General features: G+C 44.4%; 1 protein-coding gene across 1 annotated transcript; it reads right to left on the bottom strand.

Moving 5' to 3' along the window:
• Positions 1-704: 704 nt before the first annotated feature.
• On the bottom strand, positions 705-20,157 carry galns (galactosamine (N-acetyl)-6-sulfatase). Its single transcript, XM_084682372.1, has 14 exons — positions 20,015-20,157; positions 19,696-19,819; positions 18,868-18,942; positions 18,646-18,748; positions 18,311-18,454; positions 15,949-16,015; positions 15,656-15,783; positions 15,104-15,243; positions 14,663-14,766; positions 9,148-9,284; positions 8,557-8,659; positions 6,282-6,403; positions 2,274-2,391; positions 705-1,368 (listed from the first exon to the last, which is right to left on the bottom strand). The coding sequence occupies exons 1-14, from the start codon at positions 20,126-20,128 to the stop codon at positions 1,282-1,284; spliced, it is 1,566 nt and encodes a 521-aa protein (XP_084538498.1). The 5' UTR covers positions 20,129-20,157; the 3' UTR covers positions 705-1,281.
• Positions 20,158-20,190: the final 33 nt, after the last annotated feature.

Genomic DNA, 20,190 nt, shown 5'->3' with positions numbered 1-20,190 from the left:
ATCTGGTTATAGTCCTCCAAACCTTTGTAGGATTTAAGGTCTTGCGCTGTGTATGGGCTCAAAGAAAACCAGGTAGTTGACTATATTGGGATATGCAACTGAAGGAAGAATCATCGGGGTCGTCACGGATCCAAGAGGGAGCTAACTCGTAGAGATCTACACCGCCAATAAATCTAATTTCTTGAAATATCCCGCATTTTCTTGTGGTCCAAGTCCTTCCCTATATGCCTTTGCATCTTGGCCGTGTTTTTATGAGCTTTTCGGTTGTTTGGACATGACTTCATTCACTTACATTATCCAAAGCGAATAATACTCCATTGTACTCCGTTCAGTTATTTACACCGAGTGCCTCCACAATGGCCGCGCATCCGGGTTACTGCCCACAATCGGTGCGTTCGACTTCATGCAGCGCCGGCGTCGCCTGCAGCCGCCTGCAGCCCGGCTGACTTCAAGCAGCCAATGACGTTCTCAGATTCAAGGCAGCCGACTGCAGCCGACCGTCGGCGCCGCCGGCGTTGTATGAATCGAACGCGCCTAATGTGACGTCGGTGAAAGGGCAGGCTCTCCTTAAACAGGCTCTCATAAGGTAGCCAGAAGGTTGCCAGGTATTTTTCAACTATCCCTCTTTCAGTCGCCTAAAACCCTCTCAAAGACTCAATGTGTCAAATTCAATATCACGATCAAATTAAAATATAGTGCCATCGTGGGAAAAAGAAAAATACATTTATTCAGTTTAAAATATTATTTGTACAGAAATTAATTAGAATAAACAAAATCGTGTCCCTATAGTTTGATTTGCATTTCAATTGAATCTTTTTTCAACAACACTTTTCTGTCAGCAGTATAAAAAAAACATAAATAATTTATTTAAAGTAAAATCACGAATCAGATAAACTACCTTAGATGGTTGATTACCTTTTTGAAAACAGTTTTATACACAAAGCCACATAGTACTATCATGTAAGATCAGACCGCTGAGTGGTTAGGGAATCAGGCTTTTAATCAGAAGGTTGCTGGTAACACGCAAAATTACATTGTGTGTTCTTGGGCAAGGCACTTCACCTTACTTCCCTTGGGGGAATGTCCCTGTACTTATTGTAAGTCGCTCTGGATAAGGGCGTCTGCTAAATTACAAAAAAAAATTGTACAGCAGTGTCCAATGTTTCATGTTATCCAATGCAAAAATTAGCCATTTAATACTCTATCCCATGGTGATGGTACTTCTCTCAATGGGGTCTTCTAACCAGCCAAGACGTCAGAGACAGACAGACACCCGGACAGTTAGTGTGGCCAGTCACATTTCCATGGTTGTGACTTCGGAGCTTTGAAGCACTTTCCTAACTTCTCACATCCTGCGGGAGCCCAGTTCTGGGGATTAGAGAAAGACAGTGATAAAACACTGATGTGTTTCACCTTTACCAAGTTTACTGAGAAAGGTGAGTTTACTGTTGCAATTGCTGTTATTTGACGATGATGACTGTCCCCTTGAGCGGGATTTGCCATGGTGCAGCCACATAGGGGCGCTGTTGTTACATTAATTAGTCAAGCATTTGCAGACATTTGGAGGATTCCAAGACCTGACACAATGTAATTGTTTGGTAAAGCTAACTATACTCTCTTAATCCCCCCCAAAGTGGTAAAATAATACAAAAGAACTTTGAGAACTACAAGCCCAACAGTCAGCACAAAAGGTATGATTTAAACATCTCCAACACAATAAAATACTCGACTGACAAAGAGTGAGACAAATAACTAGTAAACAAATCTAGAATAGAAAGGAAAAAAATTGCCTTACAGGAACAATACAAGCTCAGAGAAGAAGCGTACATTTTGAAACGATGGGAGAAGAAATGAGAGAGACCTCTAAACAAGGAGCTCTTAATCATTTTTTTCTCCTTTTCATTCTGTCTGAGAGACAATGAGCATACCTTAGTCAGTGATGTGAACACTGGAAACAAAAGCTTCCGAATAAGACTCGATGATTGTATGACTGATATAAAACATGATTTTATCAGTCACGAGAAAGGCACAATGTGTATTTTTTCATATTCAATAGTAAGAGTCCTATTTGGAATACATCCATCCTGTATGTAGATTCCAAAGTAGTGTATAAGGTTTGAAAAGACATTCTACCACCCCCTTTATCACATGAAATGTACTGTATGTATGCAGTCAACTCTATATTCCAGGCTTATGTTATTACCATTTAATCTGCATGTATACACATGGCATGAAATAACTTTACAAATATAATATGTCTGAAAGGCTCCTACCATGACGGCCATGTCACACATGTTGAGCTGGGGGAGACCTGGGACCAGAGTGTTCTTATGGAGCTCCACCACTGGAGAGATCCTGCTTTGTGCATCCCTGTACTCTTTTGTAACAACACTACACACACACACAAAAGAAACACACAATGACATGTCAAGGATAATTCACTTTTCGCTTCCTCCCACGCACGCACGCACACATCCATACCCACTATGAACCAGGTTATACAATTTAACAGATGTCATTCACAGTATATAGATGGTGAACAGGCCAGTGCTCTGTTTGTGAGTCTGTGTAAATCCACAGATATCATCAAGATACAGCTGCACTAAACAAACTCAAGTCATCATATAGGCCTATATCTAATGACAAAGCTTTCAACAATCAATCGGATATACACACACACACCTCCCCACCATACACAGACAGAAATAATAGGAACACACAGAGGTTTTCGGGGAACCCCCCCTCAGTAGATCAAATCTGCCCCCCCCCCCCCCCCCTCGTTTCTCAATTACTCTAGTTGGACACCAGGCAAGCACCTCTGAGCATCATTATATTCAGTGTGTAAAACACAGAGGCCCCGAAGGCTTTCAGAGGAACGCTGCTCTCTGTACGACCTGTAGGGTTAATGGGCTGTTTGTGAGTGAGTGTGTGTGTGTGTGTGTACCTGTGGTTGGTGGCATGACACGCATATAGACAAATATCGCCAGTACAATTACACCCGTGAAACACTCAGTAGCAACACCTGTGCCAGCCCACTCCCCTTCCCCGCCTCTTCTCTGATCCCAGCTATCTGATTGGCCCCCGGGGAGCATGTGAGCGTGTGTGGGGTGAAGTGTCAATTAGAGTAATAACCCCAGGCCCTGTCCAAATCACACCTCCTCCAGCCTCCCTTCCCCAATCTCCCACAGGGCTGTGGGGCTTCTGCTTCACGACTGCACCTGCCCCCCCACCCCCTCCCCCACTATCTGTCACTCTCTTTCTGGGGCACAGACTACTGCAATATTCACACCTCTGTTCCAGACTCATCATTTGTCCACTGGCCAGTATCTCACTTTCTGTCAAACCTATGTTAGTCCCATCCTTACTTTCTACCCTAGTTAATTATACACCTTATTCCTTTACCCTGTCCCCCTATTCTGTAGCCAGTGTGAACATCCCCTTCCCGCTCTCTCACTGTTTCTGTATCTGTCTGTCTGTTTCTCTCACAGGGCTATACACATCGTTGTGTGTGTTATACTGTACACAGTCACATCCCTGCTCCAACAGAATCACTTGCCTATCCCTCTAATCCAACTTTAAGGCCTTCAAAGAGCCATGGCTAAACTGTACATCTGTAGAGATTTATCATACTGCGTGTCTGATGCCAAACTGCATACCCCTATCTCAGCTTCCCTAAGGTTGTGTTCCTATCTGAAATTAGTGAAGCTCTCTGGGATGTCAGTGTTACATTTCCGACTGAACAGCACCAGTTACTGGGTAGCACAGCTTCAGCCAGAGATAGCGAGACCGCATCAGATCATAATGACGAAGCATTTGGTACCATCCTATCAGAGCTGGAGATATTGATCACCGGGCTTCATTTGTAGATACCTGCTTCAACGGCATTATCTCTTTGCGATGCATCACAAACATGCAAGTGTTCAAATTTTGAGGGAAGCAAAGAGCAGAGCAAGCGCTTTATACACAGCATGCATAATAATCTGTGGATAACCCTAAATCAAAACAAACAATACCATATTTATTTACACCCGCCCCCCAACCAACAATGAGAAAGCTGGAGTCAGCAGAGCTCATTATCCTCAACCTAACCCTTCGCTCGCTGGAGCAAACACAGATTTTTAGAATAATAACAAGAGTGGATGCAAATGAGGCTCTTTGATTTATAATGCATGACACCCTGGGGGGAGGGGGCATTGCTCAGGTGTGTCACCACTCTGATTACGGATTCATAACCCCACTAGTGGAGGGGGGGGGGGAAATGCGCACACACAACAGCGGCAGCAGGAGCGAAACACTGGGGAATTGAAGAGACAATCATATAACTCTGCCCCTCCTCCCCAACCCCAGAGGAAATTGAGCAGTTCAGTCAAGACTATTGATTGGGGGCAGTCGAAGTGCTTGTCTGGCCAGCAGACAGGCAAGTAGGCAAGCAAGCAGGTAACCAACAGTCAGGCTCATAGTTTGGTAATCTGGACAAGACAGGCAGACATGCAAGGCTGGGATGTGGGTTCAAGTACAATCTCAGGGCTAGCTAAGTTGGACTGTACTGGACTGAGTAGTATGTGCTGCTGGCTATACCAGTCTGCCACAGTAGTGAAGGTATGTGTGCAGACAGACCCTATATCATCTTAAGTGGCTCTTTAGGTGCAGACAGAGATTAATGACAAGAAGGCAGACAGCAGGTCCAGCTGGGGGCCCAAGGAACACACACGACTGGCTGTAGCCCTACACACGCACACACACGCACGCGCGCACGCACGCACACACACACACACACACACACACACACACACACACACACACACACACACACACACACACACACACACACACAGGGGAGGAGAGGAGTAAAGCAAGATATGTGACAAAGAAAGAGAGCAGAGAGAGTTGGTGAGAACAGGAGAGTGTGTGTATGTGTGTGTGTGTCTCTACTCCATCAGTTTGGGGCTCTGGTGAAACACTCTCTCCAGTATTCAACACAACACAGCACTGAATATTGATCTGGCCTTTTTAACTCTGAGAGCTGCATACAAGAGAGGCTAAGAGTACAGGCAGATCAAAACCACATTAATGTTTAATTATTCTATCTCACTTCAAGAGCAGAATGAGGAAGTCAAGGAAGGGAAAGGAGAGAGGCAAAATAAAAGAGAGAGAGAGAGCTAGAGCTAGCCTGAGGGTGTGTGTGTGTGTATGTGTGTGTAGTAGTAGCCTAGGAGCTAATCTGCCTGAAGACAACATTAAAAGAATGATGAGGGATCAGAGACTAAGCCATATAATACAAAACTCAGTTCCCTCATCAAATCACAACAGAACAGTGAAGTGAAGCTGTTTTCCATGTTACAGCAAAAGAAGATGCACAGACAACAATTCAGTCTACCCCCAAGGAATTTGGGGATGGAAAGGATGCCAACAGATGTTCTCAAATGAAGGGTCTTCTTTGTGCTAATCTCAGTTTAATATGTGCCCATTTCAGACCTGGGCTTAGAATAATACCTGGTATCATTACACTAGTGTCCCAGCCAGCCCCACCTCTCTCCTCAGGCACACCTTTTCAGAAGCGCACACAGGTCCATTAAACAGCACTTGCAGAGTCTCAATTTAGACCAGGAGTATTTGTCTTACAATTTTAACTTCCAACTGTGATAGCTGTAGGCCAGACAATGATCGGAGGAGAGCTGTTTGCAATCACAAAGAGGAGATTTTAATCAGCTTCTCTGTGCCTGGCCAAATCAATCTCCAGCCAGCCAACCAGCTCTGGATCAGTATCGATCCCATACATCCACCCCCTTGCTGCCCCACACCACTACCCTCTCCCCCCTCTCCTGTCTTCTCTTATTTAACCAGAGGTCAGAGTACCACAGACAAGCCCCCCCCCCCCCCCCCATTCTAGCACACCAGAGCCCAGAGATCTGGATAGCAGTGTTGGAATCAAGCAACCTAAACCGAGACCAAGTCATGACCAAGACCAGAGTGTATTGAGACCAAGACAAGACCAAGTAAAAATGCGGTTGATTCCAAGACGAGACCTTCAAAAGGTGGTTTCTAGACTGGTCTCTAGACCAACACCGGTTTCGAGGTACTACAACACTGCTGGATAGGCATTAAGCACCAGATCAAACACATTTCCCCAATTGAACACAAACCAGCATGATATCCAATCCCACTGTCATCAGACTGTGAAGAACAGGGGCCTCTTTGTGGTCTGCATTGAGATAAGGGACATAGAAACATAGGAAAACATTGGACCATCTCTATTGTTTTATTGATTTGACTAGACTCACCTTATTGGGTATTTCTCCCCAGGGTCCCGCCCTAGGTGGAAGATGATTGGTTGCATGGAGTGTTCTTTCTGGATGTGGGTGGTTACACCTGCCACCTCTTGGCCGGGACAGAAGTTAATCCCCTGAAACACACACACACACAAACACACACAGATCTTTAGCTTCTAACAGACACTACTCCACAGAGCAGAGGATGCTGGAAACTGTGCCAAAGATAACACAGTGGGACTGTCCCTCAGAAAGAGCCCATGAAAAGAGAATTCAATTAACAGATGAGATGGCTGCTGGGATGTTCAAGGCTGCAGCTGATGTGCTCAGATACACATGGAAACCCTCCTCACCCTACCCCATCTAGGCTGAGTGTTGGATCAGGGCACAATATAGATCACTGGACTCCCATACAAACTCGACAACTTGAATTTCTAATTTATGTTAGAAGTGCTTCTACCAAGGGCCTATTTTCACTGCTGGTGGAGCCTTTATGGTTGTACATCAGAAGATGTTCACTGTAGAGGCTGCTCCCCGCCTTTTCCTATTGCCATTGCACAGTAGGAGATGGAGGGATCTGGCGGTGATCACAGCCTGATTGAGTCACACTCTCCTCCGGGCTCCTCTCTCTTGGGACACCCTGCAGGAGCCCTTCAGTCTCTCTCGCACGCGCGCACGCACACGCACACACTCTCTCTTGTGAGGAGCCCAACTAATATTGAGAAAGCATTCATCTGTAAGGCCCTATCCACCCCCCTCTGGGACTACAGGCTGCTCACGCTCTATAGAGCACGGGCACAAATAGCTGTATGCGTGTGCACACACATGCACACCCACTTCAGTGTACTGCTATGTCCCGTATGATCCAGACTTGCCCAACCTCTTCTTTGAAGCAGTCTTCTCTACACCATGGTCTTGGAAATGTAAAAGACTCATACTCCCAGAAGGCTTCTGGAGAGACCCGGTGTCTGGATCTGAGGAAGAGATGCACCACAGAGAACCACATATCTCCCCAGGCATTAATAATAGAGCAAAGATGGCTACATAAATCCTGACTGATGGATGGAGTGCAGGAGTTACCATTAAAGGACACAAATTAAAGAAAAACAAATGAAAAGCCTCTCAAAGTCCAACCCTAATGTCCTTGTCGTGAGAGGTGGAAACGAGTAATGCTGGCTAATAGGGTACTGGCGAAGCTCATAGGCCAATCCCCTGTGAAGTGGATAAAAATGATTACTGAAACACTGATGAAATGAAAAGCAGAATGAATGAATAAAAACCTTTAGAAGAAAAGAAGAATTTAAATGCATTCTTACAATACCTTGAGATGACCCAAAATGTACGGTATGGTATTTCACACTACAGAAAACCAAGGAACGACAGATGTGTCTACCGATATTGTCGAATAATGTCTTGCTTCACTTCTTGTTTATCTAATATATACTATTATTTTACCACAAACAGATATTCTGTTGTTCTAAACAAGTGAAGCAAGTGAAGAAGTAACCAATAGAAACACAGCATAGTTTCTATATGAGATGGTGATTGGTTCTGTGGTAAGATGGGAGGGGTCAGTGGACATGGTGAGGTTAATGAATGAGGTTTCCTGACATTTTAAATCTTACAGCCAGATTGGGAGCCCTTGAGCCTGCTCTTCATACTGTCCTTTGCACACACACACATACACACACACAACATATGCACACAAACACACTTGTGCAGCAATCAATAGGCAGCTTACAGGCAATCAGACAGCATTATTTGTGAAGTTCCACTCCAGTTCACATGAGCTGATAGAGGAGCTGGCTATTGATTCACTACCCCTCTCCGAGAGAGCAATTTAAGCGACCGATGAGGCATAAAACAAACGGCCACGTTGGTACCAGAGCACCAAAGCCGGATGGACAGGGGAACGATGTGTTTCTGAAGGTAAGGACGATGAAAGTGAACAGTCTTTCTCTCTCCCTCCCTTGTCTCTTTCCTCCTGTATACTCAGCGAGAGGGAGGAAAAAAAAGGTGACTCCGATAAAACTGAGTTAGCATGGTGAAGAGAAGTGCTCATTCATATTCATGACATTTGAAACATACACAATGGATGTTGTTACAGTAATGAGGAAATTGATTTGTCCAGCTATGTGGATGTTTTGTCAAGTTGACATGTATGTGGTGAGAAAGAGAAATTCAGAGAGAGAATTAACAGAGTAAGTGAGTGACAGACAGACAGATACATAAACAGATACACAAACAGACAGACAGACAGAAAGTCTACTAGATGTCAGATACTCACTTTGTTAAACTCCTCCCAGGAGTTACTCCACGTCCAGTAGTGTGCTTTGTAGGGCCCCACCCGGACGGCCATCATCTCGTTGCCACGGTAATAGAAGATGGGCCTGTAGGGTGTTAAATGGGATTGGTGGGTGACAACTGGAGGACTGTGATAACATAGCCTTTGCTTCAGGATCCCCCACTGGCAGGACTAAGGATGCCACTTTGCAGCCCTCTCTGTGCTCTCTCTCTCACACACACACACCTCCCGTGCTGTTTTCCCCAGCTCACTATTTTCCTATTGCCATTGCACAGTAGGAGATGGAGGGATCTGGCGGTGATCACAGCCTGATTGAGTCACACTCTCCTCCGGGCTCCTCTCTCTTGGGACACCCTGCAGGAGCCCTTCAGTCTCTCTCGCACGCGCGCACGCACACGCACACACTCTCTCTTGTGAGGAGCCCAACTAATATTGAGAAAGCATTCATCTGTAAGGCCCTATCCACCCCCCTCTGGGACTACAGGCTTTCCCCAGCTCACCCTCACCCTCTCAGCTCTCACCCTCTCACATACATCTTGCCCCCAAAAACAGTGTCTTCCTGTGAGGTCTAACCTGTTGATGAGGCTGTTGTTGAGCAAGACAGATGTGAGGTCCAAGCTGTCGAGGGTCCTGTCGTCGGGGGGGCTGAGGCCAGCCAGTCGCAGACTAGTGGTGAACACATCCACCACACTGGCCAGCTGGTGGCTCACCTGGGATAGTGGCAATGGGGGGGGGGGGTTTGGGACAGGAGAGGAGATTTTACTGTAATCACGGTCTTGGGATTTCAGATTTAATCCTGAATTGAAGGGTATACAGTGTGGTTTCACAGTGCAGGGCAGAGCTGGAACTAGCCTTGATCAATTACTAAGACAAGGCTTGTCTGATCTCAAATTCCCCTGCTTCAACCTTGGGAAGAGCACTGATCAGAGGACGAGAGAAAACAGCAGAAAGCCTGGTGACTCTCTCTCTGTCTCTCTCTCTGTCTCTCTCTCTCTGTCTCTCTCTGTCTCTCTCTCTCACACACACACACACACACATCTATCTCCATGCATGAAACCCAACAAGACAGCACAATGGCCCAGAGCACACACACACAACGTTATGAAAGAACTCCTTTTAAGACGCGAGTGTGTGTGTTTTAAAATCCTGATGATGCATTTCTTCACTCTAATCTGCGCTCACAGGTTTATTATAAACCCTCCAAATTAGGAAAAAAGAGGAGGAGTGAGGAAGGAGAGAGCAAGAGCTACAGACAGAGAGAGAGAGAGAGAGAGAGAAAGAGAGGGAGAGAAGATGAGGGCCCGGCAGTAGCTGTTTTATCTCTGTTCCCCAGTCGCTATGAAAAGCTTTATTTTATTTATAAACTTTGAACTATTTTCAGATAAAATGCCATTTTTTCACTGTCATCCTTGATCTTCCATTCCTTTCTCTCCTGAGCAGGGTCTTTGAGCGAGACGGCACGCTCGCCATCAGATAGCGCTATCAGCCCAGAGCAGCTGGGATGCCATGTGCCAACGCGGCGCTATCACCACTCTGCACACACACACCGGCTCCACGGCGTACAAATTAATTCTTTTTTTTCTCCCGCAGCCACAGCAGCCGCCAGAAAAGACCCCGCAACACATTCCATTATCTGTATGCTCAGGCCTATACACACATAGAGGCAGAGAGAAACAAGCTCTCTCTCTCTCTCACACACACACACACACACACACAGATAGACAAATAAAAAGACAGAGATCGAGAGACAGACAGAACATACTTGATAGAGAAACACGGGTAAACAGGTAGTCCCACAAACACACAACAAAACAAAAACACAAATTAAAGCACCCAATTAACAGTTAACTACCCACACAGACAAGCCTCATATCCCTCCACCAAACACACATACACACCCCATTAAAACTGCCTTAGGGAAGCCGAGACTATTTTGTTATCTCTCATTTACTCTCATTTCCACTTGTATTCTCTGTCTCTCTCTTCATTTCTTTCTCCCCGTCCGCTTTTGTCTGTGTGTCCTGGCTCGGCTGTGCAGCTGGTTATCAGAGAGAGCAGACCTGCTATCCCTGTCCCAGCCTCTCAGCCTCTCTGTCTCTCCACTGATAAACACAACAAAAGGGATTGTGACGGCAGTGTTGGGGGCCAGAGCATCTCCCCATTCCTCCCTCCCTTTATGCCCCTCTCCGTCCCTCCCTCTCTCTCACCCAGTCAATCACCAGGGGAATGCTGAAGCAATGCTGGTCTCTTGCCTTTCTCCTCTCTCTCTGTCCCTCTTTCCATCCTCTCTCTCTCCCCCAACCCAGTGATGACACATCATCACAACCCTGGGGGGTGCAACATTCTATTCTGTCCACTTCAGATCTACAGGTTCTCTGAAGATATGTACATTTACCAACCTAACTGAGGTCTGGATATTCATCACCTCACCAATCAAAACCAAGCCCTTAGTCTGTACCACTAGAGAAAAAAATACTCAAGTTGGGTAAATATGTCAGCAATCAGAGCAAGATTTTGTTGAAGTCAAAGGCGGTGTTAGAAGAACAAACCATGTTTGTGTCTGAGCCTGTGACACTGCACACATCTAAACACTGCAACTCTATTCTGTGGGTTGGTATTCCTCTAGGGTAGTGTTTGTGCTCAGAGCTTAAGCATATAGAAAGTGCTGTATGTGGAAAGAGATCAAGAGAAAGATTTCAACTGTGCACTGAGCAACAAAGGGTTGGATCAGGTTCCTGGTCCTTCTCCCTGCCTGTTCACAGATAAACACACACACACAACACAACAAAGGAGCTTGATCACAGACTTACTTAGGGGTTTCTCTTTATGTCAACCTGCCCACTTCCAGGCCAAATCACCACACACATAGCAGAGGTTCCTCAGTGTGTGTGTGTGTGTGCTGCTTCCAGACAGTGCAGGTGTTTCACATGACATTCTAACGTTCTCTTCCTGGAGAGCAAAACAGCAGGTGGTTCTTTCTCTGTGTGCACACACACACACACAACCATACCAGCACATCGAAGACCCACACATAAATCCTCCCTGGCACAACCAGCCCCCCCCTCCGTCCTTTATCCTGAACGCCTGGCATATTCAGATACAGAAGTCCTCATTACAGCTCAATCCAACCTCAGCAAACACACAAACAGATTAGCTCTCTAAGACGCTCCCCAACCTCCTCTCGCTCGCCACTCTGCCTCGCTATCAGGGCCCAGCACACCCCTGCCAGATGAGCCGGGGGCAGGGCTTACTGCAGCCCGCAGCCTGCTGCCTCCGCTTGCTCCTCCAAAAATCCCCCAGCACCACAGCCCCGTGTCACAGCTGCCCCTAATACAATTAAAAGTCATTTGCAGAACGCGCAGGCTTAGAGGATCAGGGTTGGGGGAGGGGGACAGTGTTGGGGATGGGGTGTTACAGGAGGGAGGTGTTGGGATGGTGTGTGTGAGGTTGGGAGGGAGCCATATTGTAAGTGTTTGGCAGGAGGAGTGCAGGCATGCATGCATGCAAACACAGCCTTTTTTAGGTGTCTTTGGCCTTTGAGTTGAGAAACTTCTGTGCTTTTTGTATATTTCTTTCTGTCTCTTCTCTCTGTCTCTCAAGACGGATAATCCCTGGATATGTTATGGACAGTGATACAGGAGAGAATCAGACACGGGAATACACTGAAGGCAAGAACTTGGTGGGGTAGGGTCTGCTCTGGGGTACCATCAATTCACTGGTGTAGTCTGATGGTATTGTCTAACGCTTGTTAGTCAATACCAACGCATGTTGGCATGTTTTTCCTATCTGTAGTGCTATTTATCCATTTAAATTGCTTTGAGTTGTGTGAGTTGCCAGTTTTTGGTCATACACTGTTAAAAAAACAGGTGCTAAAGAAAGATTGTCAGATTAAAAACATAGATACAATTTTAAAAAACTCATTCACTTTCCAATAATTAATTTATATTACTGTATTTTTTGACCAGAAATCTTCCTATCATTCCATGACTTCTTTTACTTTTAACATATTTTTATTGTTAGAATAGAGTCACACACTGACACTGGACCATGTAATAGGGCCCCAAATCAATAAAATTGTATAAGGGGAGGGCTAACATTTTTTATTAGGAATTTAATTCCTCCTCTTGGAGATTGAAGGAACAATCCCATGATTCAGTATGCCCTCAGACACTATAATAGTTGTGCGTCCACAACTGTGTAGCGATTTGAGCAAATCGTTTTCCTGGTGCATTGTGGGAAGGGAGGGGAATGGTTAATACCTGTGTTTATTTATGTAAAGTAGTGGTTAAGTTATGCAAAATCTTTTTTGTTAAATTGCATGACATTTAAATAAACAGTTTATTTTTATAATTTTAATATGATTTCCTTGTCATTTTGAAATTTGGGTAAAATGTGTCAAATATTAGTGGGGAAAAACTGAATATATATATAATATATATATATATATACATATATTTGACAGTTTAGAGATGTCATATAAAGATGTTCTATATATAATAGAGCTAGATGGCACTCGGGTTGTGGTGCTCAAAGCACCCCAAAAATACATTAGAAAAATCTGGTTACTCAAGATAATTTACAGACTTTGTTGCTTGTTGACTTTGTTGTCACAGACAGCAGTTTCATGTAGGAACTATTATCTCTCTACTAGTGATGCACCAAGTGTGAAATTCTTGGCTGATACAGATGTTTACAATAACACTGCTGATACTGATGGTTCACACTCCTATCGATGTGCGAAGATGCTGGTATTTTAGTTTGCATGTACGTCATGGTATTTCAAATGTTTTTTTACTGATTATGAAGTGCAGACTGTAAGTTTTCAAATGATTTATCGTACATTGGAAATATTTGAAGTTATGTCTATTTAAACATTTGTACCCCTTAAATGTAATCAGGGTCACCCTCTCACCCTCTTAGCATCTCAGCATGCTTTTATATAGGCCTTAGTGGTCCCCTAATACTGTATCTGAAGTCTCTTTCCCGAAATTCAGCCTTGGTGCAGAATTACAGCCACACGAGCAGTCCCACAATGAGCTTTCCTTAGGACGTTCCATTTCTGTGTCTGTAGCTTTAAATGCTATGAGGAGGAGAAAGGCGGGGCTAACTGCCATGCTTTGGTAGTTTGCAAGCAATGTTGTCTCTGAGGAAAAAACAATATCACGTTCGCAGGTCGTAGCTAATTTTCTCATTGGCGGGCCAAATTCTCTGGGCGGGCAAGCAGAGTAAGGGGAGGTAACCTTTCCTCTTATGACGACATAAGAGGAACATTTTCAAATCGGAGCGTTTGAGCTTTTATTTTTTCAAAGGCGGAGAAGAATACCCAGGGCTTGGTTTACACCTATCAATATTTCAAGCCAAAAGCAGCCTAGGGGAACTCAGATTAATGTTAAATAACCTCCTAAAGTGACATTTTCATGTCATGGGACCTTTAAGATTTTGAACTTTTATTTGAATGCATATTGTGTCAGATAGGTGGGGACTATACTGTATGGTGTGACGAACCAGGTCTTTAATGGATATTCACTGTCTCCTATCAGTGACACGTCCCGATCTTTGTACTGGAAGTTAGGAAGTTACAAAGTTACGAATTTTGTAATAAAAAGTACCGTGCTTGATTGACTGATTGATGGCCTCTATTCTAATGGTGATTTTAGACATGAATCATGCTGTGTAACAAATTGATGACACAGAGGGTACTTGGACAGAGGAGGACTGCTATGATGCTCTGCTCTTTCCCCCGAAACCGCCAGACACACCATCACTCATGATGCCTACTCCGTGGCTGAAACTTTGCTGAATATATGCAAACCCACCGAAGGTGCCATGAAAGTAACATATGCCCATAGCGTTTGACAGCTACTTTACACGAGAGCGGCTGCATGGTCACGCTCTTACTGTAATTAGCCTGTGATTCACTGATTGTACCGTTTCTGCGCTTCAAAAGTGCCTTACTTCAGGGCGTGCTCTGATTAAACACCAGAAAAATAACAGAGAGAGTGTGGGTAATGGAGGGGGGGTTGTATAGAAATAGAGAACAAAAGGAAAAAAAGAGAGCAATCATGTTCTAAGAACGTGTGGTACTCACTGATCCTGCTGGGATGTGTCCAGGCCACCAGGCTATGGCAGGCTCCCTCATGCCCCCCTCAAACGTGGTCTCCTTCCCACACAGAAAAGGTCCATTGCTGCCACCTTAGAACACACATACACACACACACACACACTGAGCACCGTTATAAACCATTTACTATAACTGTCGCTTTTGAGATGCTGGGTGGGCCTTTGATACAGCAAAACAAAGAAAACCCTTGAACAACAGACAGCTTGAGGAAGTACATGACATCCATTCTTGCATGTTTGCAGTAAAAGTATGATGAAAGAAACAAAGAATGGCACAAGTCGTTGGTTATGAGTGGAATGAGTCACACCATAGCCTTGCCTCCAGGTTTCCTTCAGTTTGATGAATGCTTAATCCATCCAGGATGGTGGAGTTGAGAAAGATGTGTGTATGTGTGTGTGGTTGACTTACTCTCCTCTGGACCTGACATCACAGCAGCCCCATTGTCAGAAGTGAAGAACACAAAGGTGTTGTTGTCGAGGCCCAGAGTACGAAGCCAGGCCAGGATCTGACCAACGGCATCATCTAGCTCCATCACCGCATCACCATACCTGCGGTGAACACCACATATTAACCCTACTGATCACTGACACACACATATACAGTCCGACAGACGGTTGTCACGGTGGCAACACTAATACAGCCCTTAATCAGCTATTTAGCTACATGGGAATAGGCTCTTGTTAAAGCCTACAGGTAGGGTGTGTGTGTGTTCTCATCCCCGGCTGCAACTGGCTCATTCTGTCCAGGTCTCCCTCATGTCTCTGTCAACATGCTGCTAGCCGAGGGTAGAAACTTAACTGAGGAGGACATGCTAAGTCATCCTTGCACATCGCACTCTCTCACTGGAACCATGCTGTGTTTGTGCAACTAATGATCATCCACCCACCCGTTGACCTAGCCATTCATCCATTCATCCATCCGTCAGTCCCATCTATCCGTCTCTTCCTCTGTCACTCCTACCGTCCTCTCTGGCTCTTCCCCAGGAAACGCTTAGAGGCGTAGACAGGGGAGTGCGTGGCGTCTGGTGCCCAGTAGAGGAGAAACGGTTGTTGGGCCAGGGCTTGGCGGTGGATAAAGTCCAGACCCTCCTAGATCATGATTATTAGATTACTTCAACTGCATTTCCAAGTCCCACTTGGTAAAGATGAGTCAGTTGCATGGCAAACCAAGAGAGTTGTTGTAATTGTGTATTTACAGTATAGGCTAGTAAAGGTCACTTAGTAAAGATGTGCCCTTGTATCTCTGCCCCTCACCTTTAGATAAAGCTGAGTGAGGTTGGATTCTCCAGTCTTCTTATTGATCACAAACTCCTCATAGTACCTGAAAAATCAATCAACTAATCAAACAAATAATCACTGACCAGTCAATGAATCTATCAACCAGATTTTCAGATGGTGTTGTAACGTATCAAACAGCAAGAATCATCACGCTCTTTGATACCTGATGTGCCAGACCAGAGTAAAGAAATGGGACAACACCACCGCAGGAAGGATGCTACATGACTAGGAATTAACACATCTAAATGTCACAGCAAGACATCAACAGGACAGGGTCTGGATCAGGGCCGGCCCGAGAGGCATAAGCAAACTAAGCGGCTGCTTAGGGCCCCCGTAGCTGCTAGAGGGCCCCCAATATACATGAAATTAAGTTTAATATACCGTGTTTCAGCAATTAAACGATGCTCTCAATTAAACGCCGCACCAAAAATAAACATTGTTTAATAAACGCCGCCCCAAAAATACAGTAGGAGTAGCATGTCCTGAAATACCTAGCTTAGTAGCAGCATGTCATTAATGAACATTCTCTTTTCTTGCACTGTTGGCTAAATACGTTTTTAATATCACATCAACATACCTTACTTAGCAAATTACTCTAGCTGGCTAGAGGCTAGCTATTAGGCTGCATTAAAAGGTAAGCTTACGGAAAATAGCCAGAAAACGAATAGCAGTCTAGCCTATTGCTAATGCTTGTCTATATTATTTATTGAAAGAACTGGAGAAGCAGCTGCTCTTGCGTTACCAAGCTAAACTAGTTTACAGGCTGTACAGTAGCTTAGGTAGTAGTTGGCGACGCTGAGGGCTCCCCAAATAAATTCAGCTTAAGGCCCCATAAAGGCTTGGGCCAGCCCTGGTCTGGATAGTACAAAAAGGCCTTTGCAATCACTAATGTGACAGACAGATTTTGTAAATGAAAGATCTACGCAAATTGATAAGGTTCTTTATTGCTTTGTTCTGCTTCTAAACTAGAGTGGCCAGGTTAACGCTTAAAATTCTGGAAAAATCCAAGTGATCCAGCTGCGCAGATGGCAGAACGCATCTCACATAGAAAAGGATGACCTAAGTACTTAATCCCCCAAAAATAAACATTCAGCAATGGTTGAAACGGTCACAGATACAATGTAAAGACATATTGTGTGATAATCCTAGTTTTAATATTTAAGTATTTGCATGTTGTTTGTAGAATGTCTATATTTATGTAATTAATCAAGATTCTCTCTAATAATAAGGTAGGTTAATTAGCCTATATTTACGCCATTCTTGGTCTTGAAATGATGATTGTCTTACAACGCGATTATTTGTGACGGTATTATCTGACTAAGATCCTGAATGAGATCTGCTGGCCTCACCTCATGGCCTCAACAGAACTCCTGGTGACCAAGACCTGGTCTTTCCTCAACATGAACCAACATTCATTACATCTGCCTATCTTCCTTAGTTTTAAACCGTAGCTTGGCATTTCTGTTTATATGAATGTATGATTGCATTTAGAAATATGCACTAAGTGCTGTAGTTGCTATCTCATAGCTGTGTCTTGAGCTCATATTAGCACATTTACTTTTATTGATGCCCCAATATACCGTATTGCTCCAATGAAATACATTTATAGTACAGTAGATGATGGTCTAGTTATCCTGGTATATTTGACCCATTGTTCATATTATCACATTAGTCTTACAGTAGAGTGTAGTGATTAATGATTATATTGTTCTAGTGATAATTCATAATTCATATTTATAATAATTATATATCAGTGACTTCACAACAGTATACATCCCTTCACAGACCCCCAGAAACCCAGCAGTAAAGGACATTTCACCTCCCAGACTGAGATAAGTTTAGATGTCGCTGTAGAACTAGAAAAAGAGGGGGGTGCGTATTTACCACAGTGTGTGTGTGTGTGTGTGGGGAGGGTGTGTTATGAGGTGCTGCTGAAGCGTGGCACAGAGAGAAAGCAGTGATGGGCGTCTCTCTCCCGCTCCACCTGTTCCAGGTGTCCTCACACGCCGCCAATACAACGTGCCGTCTCCTGGGGGCATGTGTATATGTGTGTGTACCTCTGTGTGTGCGTGTGTGTCCAGGCTCAGGTATACTGCACTGATTAAACCCACGGCTAAGCGCAAAAGCGTCCGCCTGCTAGCGCCAATGACCCTGACTACACATATGGCTGCTATGGGAAAAACAAATGGGCGGAAAATGGAATACACAAGCGCAGCTGGTACAGAGATAGGAAAACACAAATGCTCACTCCTCACATCCGGAGAAGCAGCCAGTCAAATAGAATAGCAAGACAGGTAGAGAAAGGAGTTAACTGTGCGTGAATATGTGGTTAACGTACCTTCCCACCATCTCAGAGTTGTTGTAGACTGGTATGTTGGGCCTGGAGCTGCTGTTGTAGGGACCAAAGTGGCAGTTTGGGGCCCCAAACCACTCGTCAAAACCGTGTTCCAGCGGGAGGTACTGAGGTCGGTGCCCAAGATGCCTGGGGTAAAGGAGTGAGCAGGAAATGGGCACACAAAGTGAGGCCTTATCTCAAAAGTATAGAAAGTCATCCCTTTTCATTCAAAGGGTGTGTCCAAGGGTTTAATCTGTGAAGGAGCTTCATGCTGACATCATAAATCACAGTGGGCCACCTTTTCGATGTCTAAATCAAGAAGATGAAACCCTACTCACCACTTGCCAACTATCTTGCTGACATAGCCCTTCTTCTTCAGCATTCGAGGCAACAGAATCTCCTCCTTAGAGATCCCTCCCACTATCTCTTGGGGAGTGTAGGCTGAAATAGTCAGGTGATACAGACATGACAGGATTTGATGCAAATCTCTGCCAGGCAAAACCAGGTGAGATTGATTTGCTCTATCAAACAAAAGAAGACCAGGCAGAGAGAGAGAGTACCATTTCTGGCATGGGCATTGGTAGTGTAGAATCCATTCCTAATTGGCAGTCTCCCAGTCAGAAGTGCAGCTCTGGCTAAAGGGAAATATATTAGCATATAGACATGAGAACCTACATGAAATAAACTCAAACATCTTAGACAAGACATTATAATGTTGTTTTTTGAATGTGGATGCATTTTGTGCCCTCCATTCAAGTCTTATCTTGCAACCCAGAACCTGAAAAGACCACAATGAATCAATTAAATGTGAGAGCTATTTCAGTTAGGTGGTTATTAAGGTTTACCACCTTAGGATTTGAATTTAATTTATAATTAATATGCAGAGGCTGGATTCCCTAATACCCTCTCTGTGTTTTAAATACAAAAGGCAAAAGAGCCAGGTATGCCACACCAGGCTTCCTCCAGGCTCCCACATCACACACTCAGAAGATAAGTAATTGGTTAAGTCTTATATGCTTAAATATTAATTAGAAGAACATAAAATGGTAGTTCACTTTTGCATAACAAGTTTATTCAAATTCCTAAATTAGGTATAATTATCATAGTGTATTATCCCTATTAGCATAATAACTTGTCTTCGTCTATCGCCCTGGCAGTGCTGGCACACACTGACTGTTCTGATTTAGGCATCACATTGAATCCAAAAGCATTTCTGCCCCTCTCAAATCTCCTTCTCCATCCCAGTTAGATAAGTGTAGCACAACTACCAATTTTCCTCCAGGTGCTCTCTACTATGTCTGTTTAATAGCTACATAAAATCTAATATTTGTGTCTACTGGCATATATGAAAGACAAGACCCCACTGTTTCTAGGGTTGCAACACTCACAAGGGGAGCAGAGGGGGTTGGCCGTATAGAAGTCCGTGAGCACTATGCCCTGGGCAGCCATGGCATCCAGATTAGGGGTCTCTTTGGAGGGCTGGCCAAACACCCCCAGGTCCCCCCATCCCATCTGAGGATGAGAAGGAACAACCATATGTGGGATCACCTAGTGATGGTCTCATCTATGCAACTCTGTGGTGTAAAAGATTGTGATGTAGTGTAGAAGGCTGAGTGACACTTTTGAGGAAGTGAACATAAAGTTCAGTACACTCATTGTGCAAATAAGTTAACTCAACCGAAAGAGACAACAAACAAAAATTCTTACGTCATCCATAAGCATGATGATAATGTTTGGAGTTCCATATAGTCGATTATTTGCCGGACAAGGACATATTAAACAACAAAAGACAATGCTGATTTGAACAAAGCAAGAAATCATTGCAAAAAGCACCACTGCACTCGAGCTGAAGTATGAGTCATGTGATAGTGAATAAGGAAGTA

Source organism: Hypomesus nipponensis, chromosome 19 (assembly GCF_054491055.1).
Source record: "Hypomesus nipponensis isolate SF chromosome 19, ASM5449105v1, whole genome shotgun sequence".
In the NCBI taxonomy this organism is placed as follows: domain Eukaryota; kingdom Metazoa; phylum Chordata; class Actinopteri; order Osmeriformes; family Osmeridae; genus Hypomesus; species Hypomesus nipponensis.
This window is presented reverse-complemented; position numbering and strand designations above follow the sequence as displayed.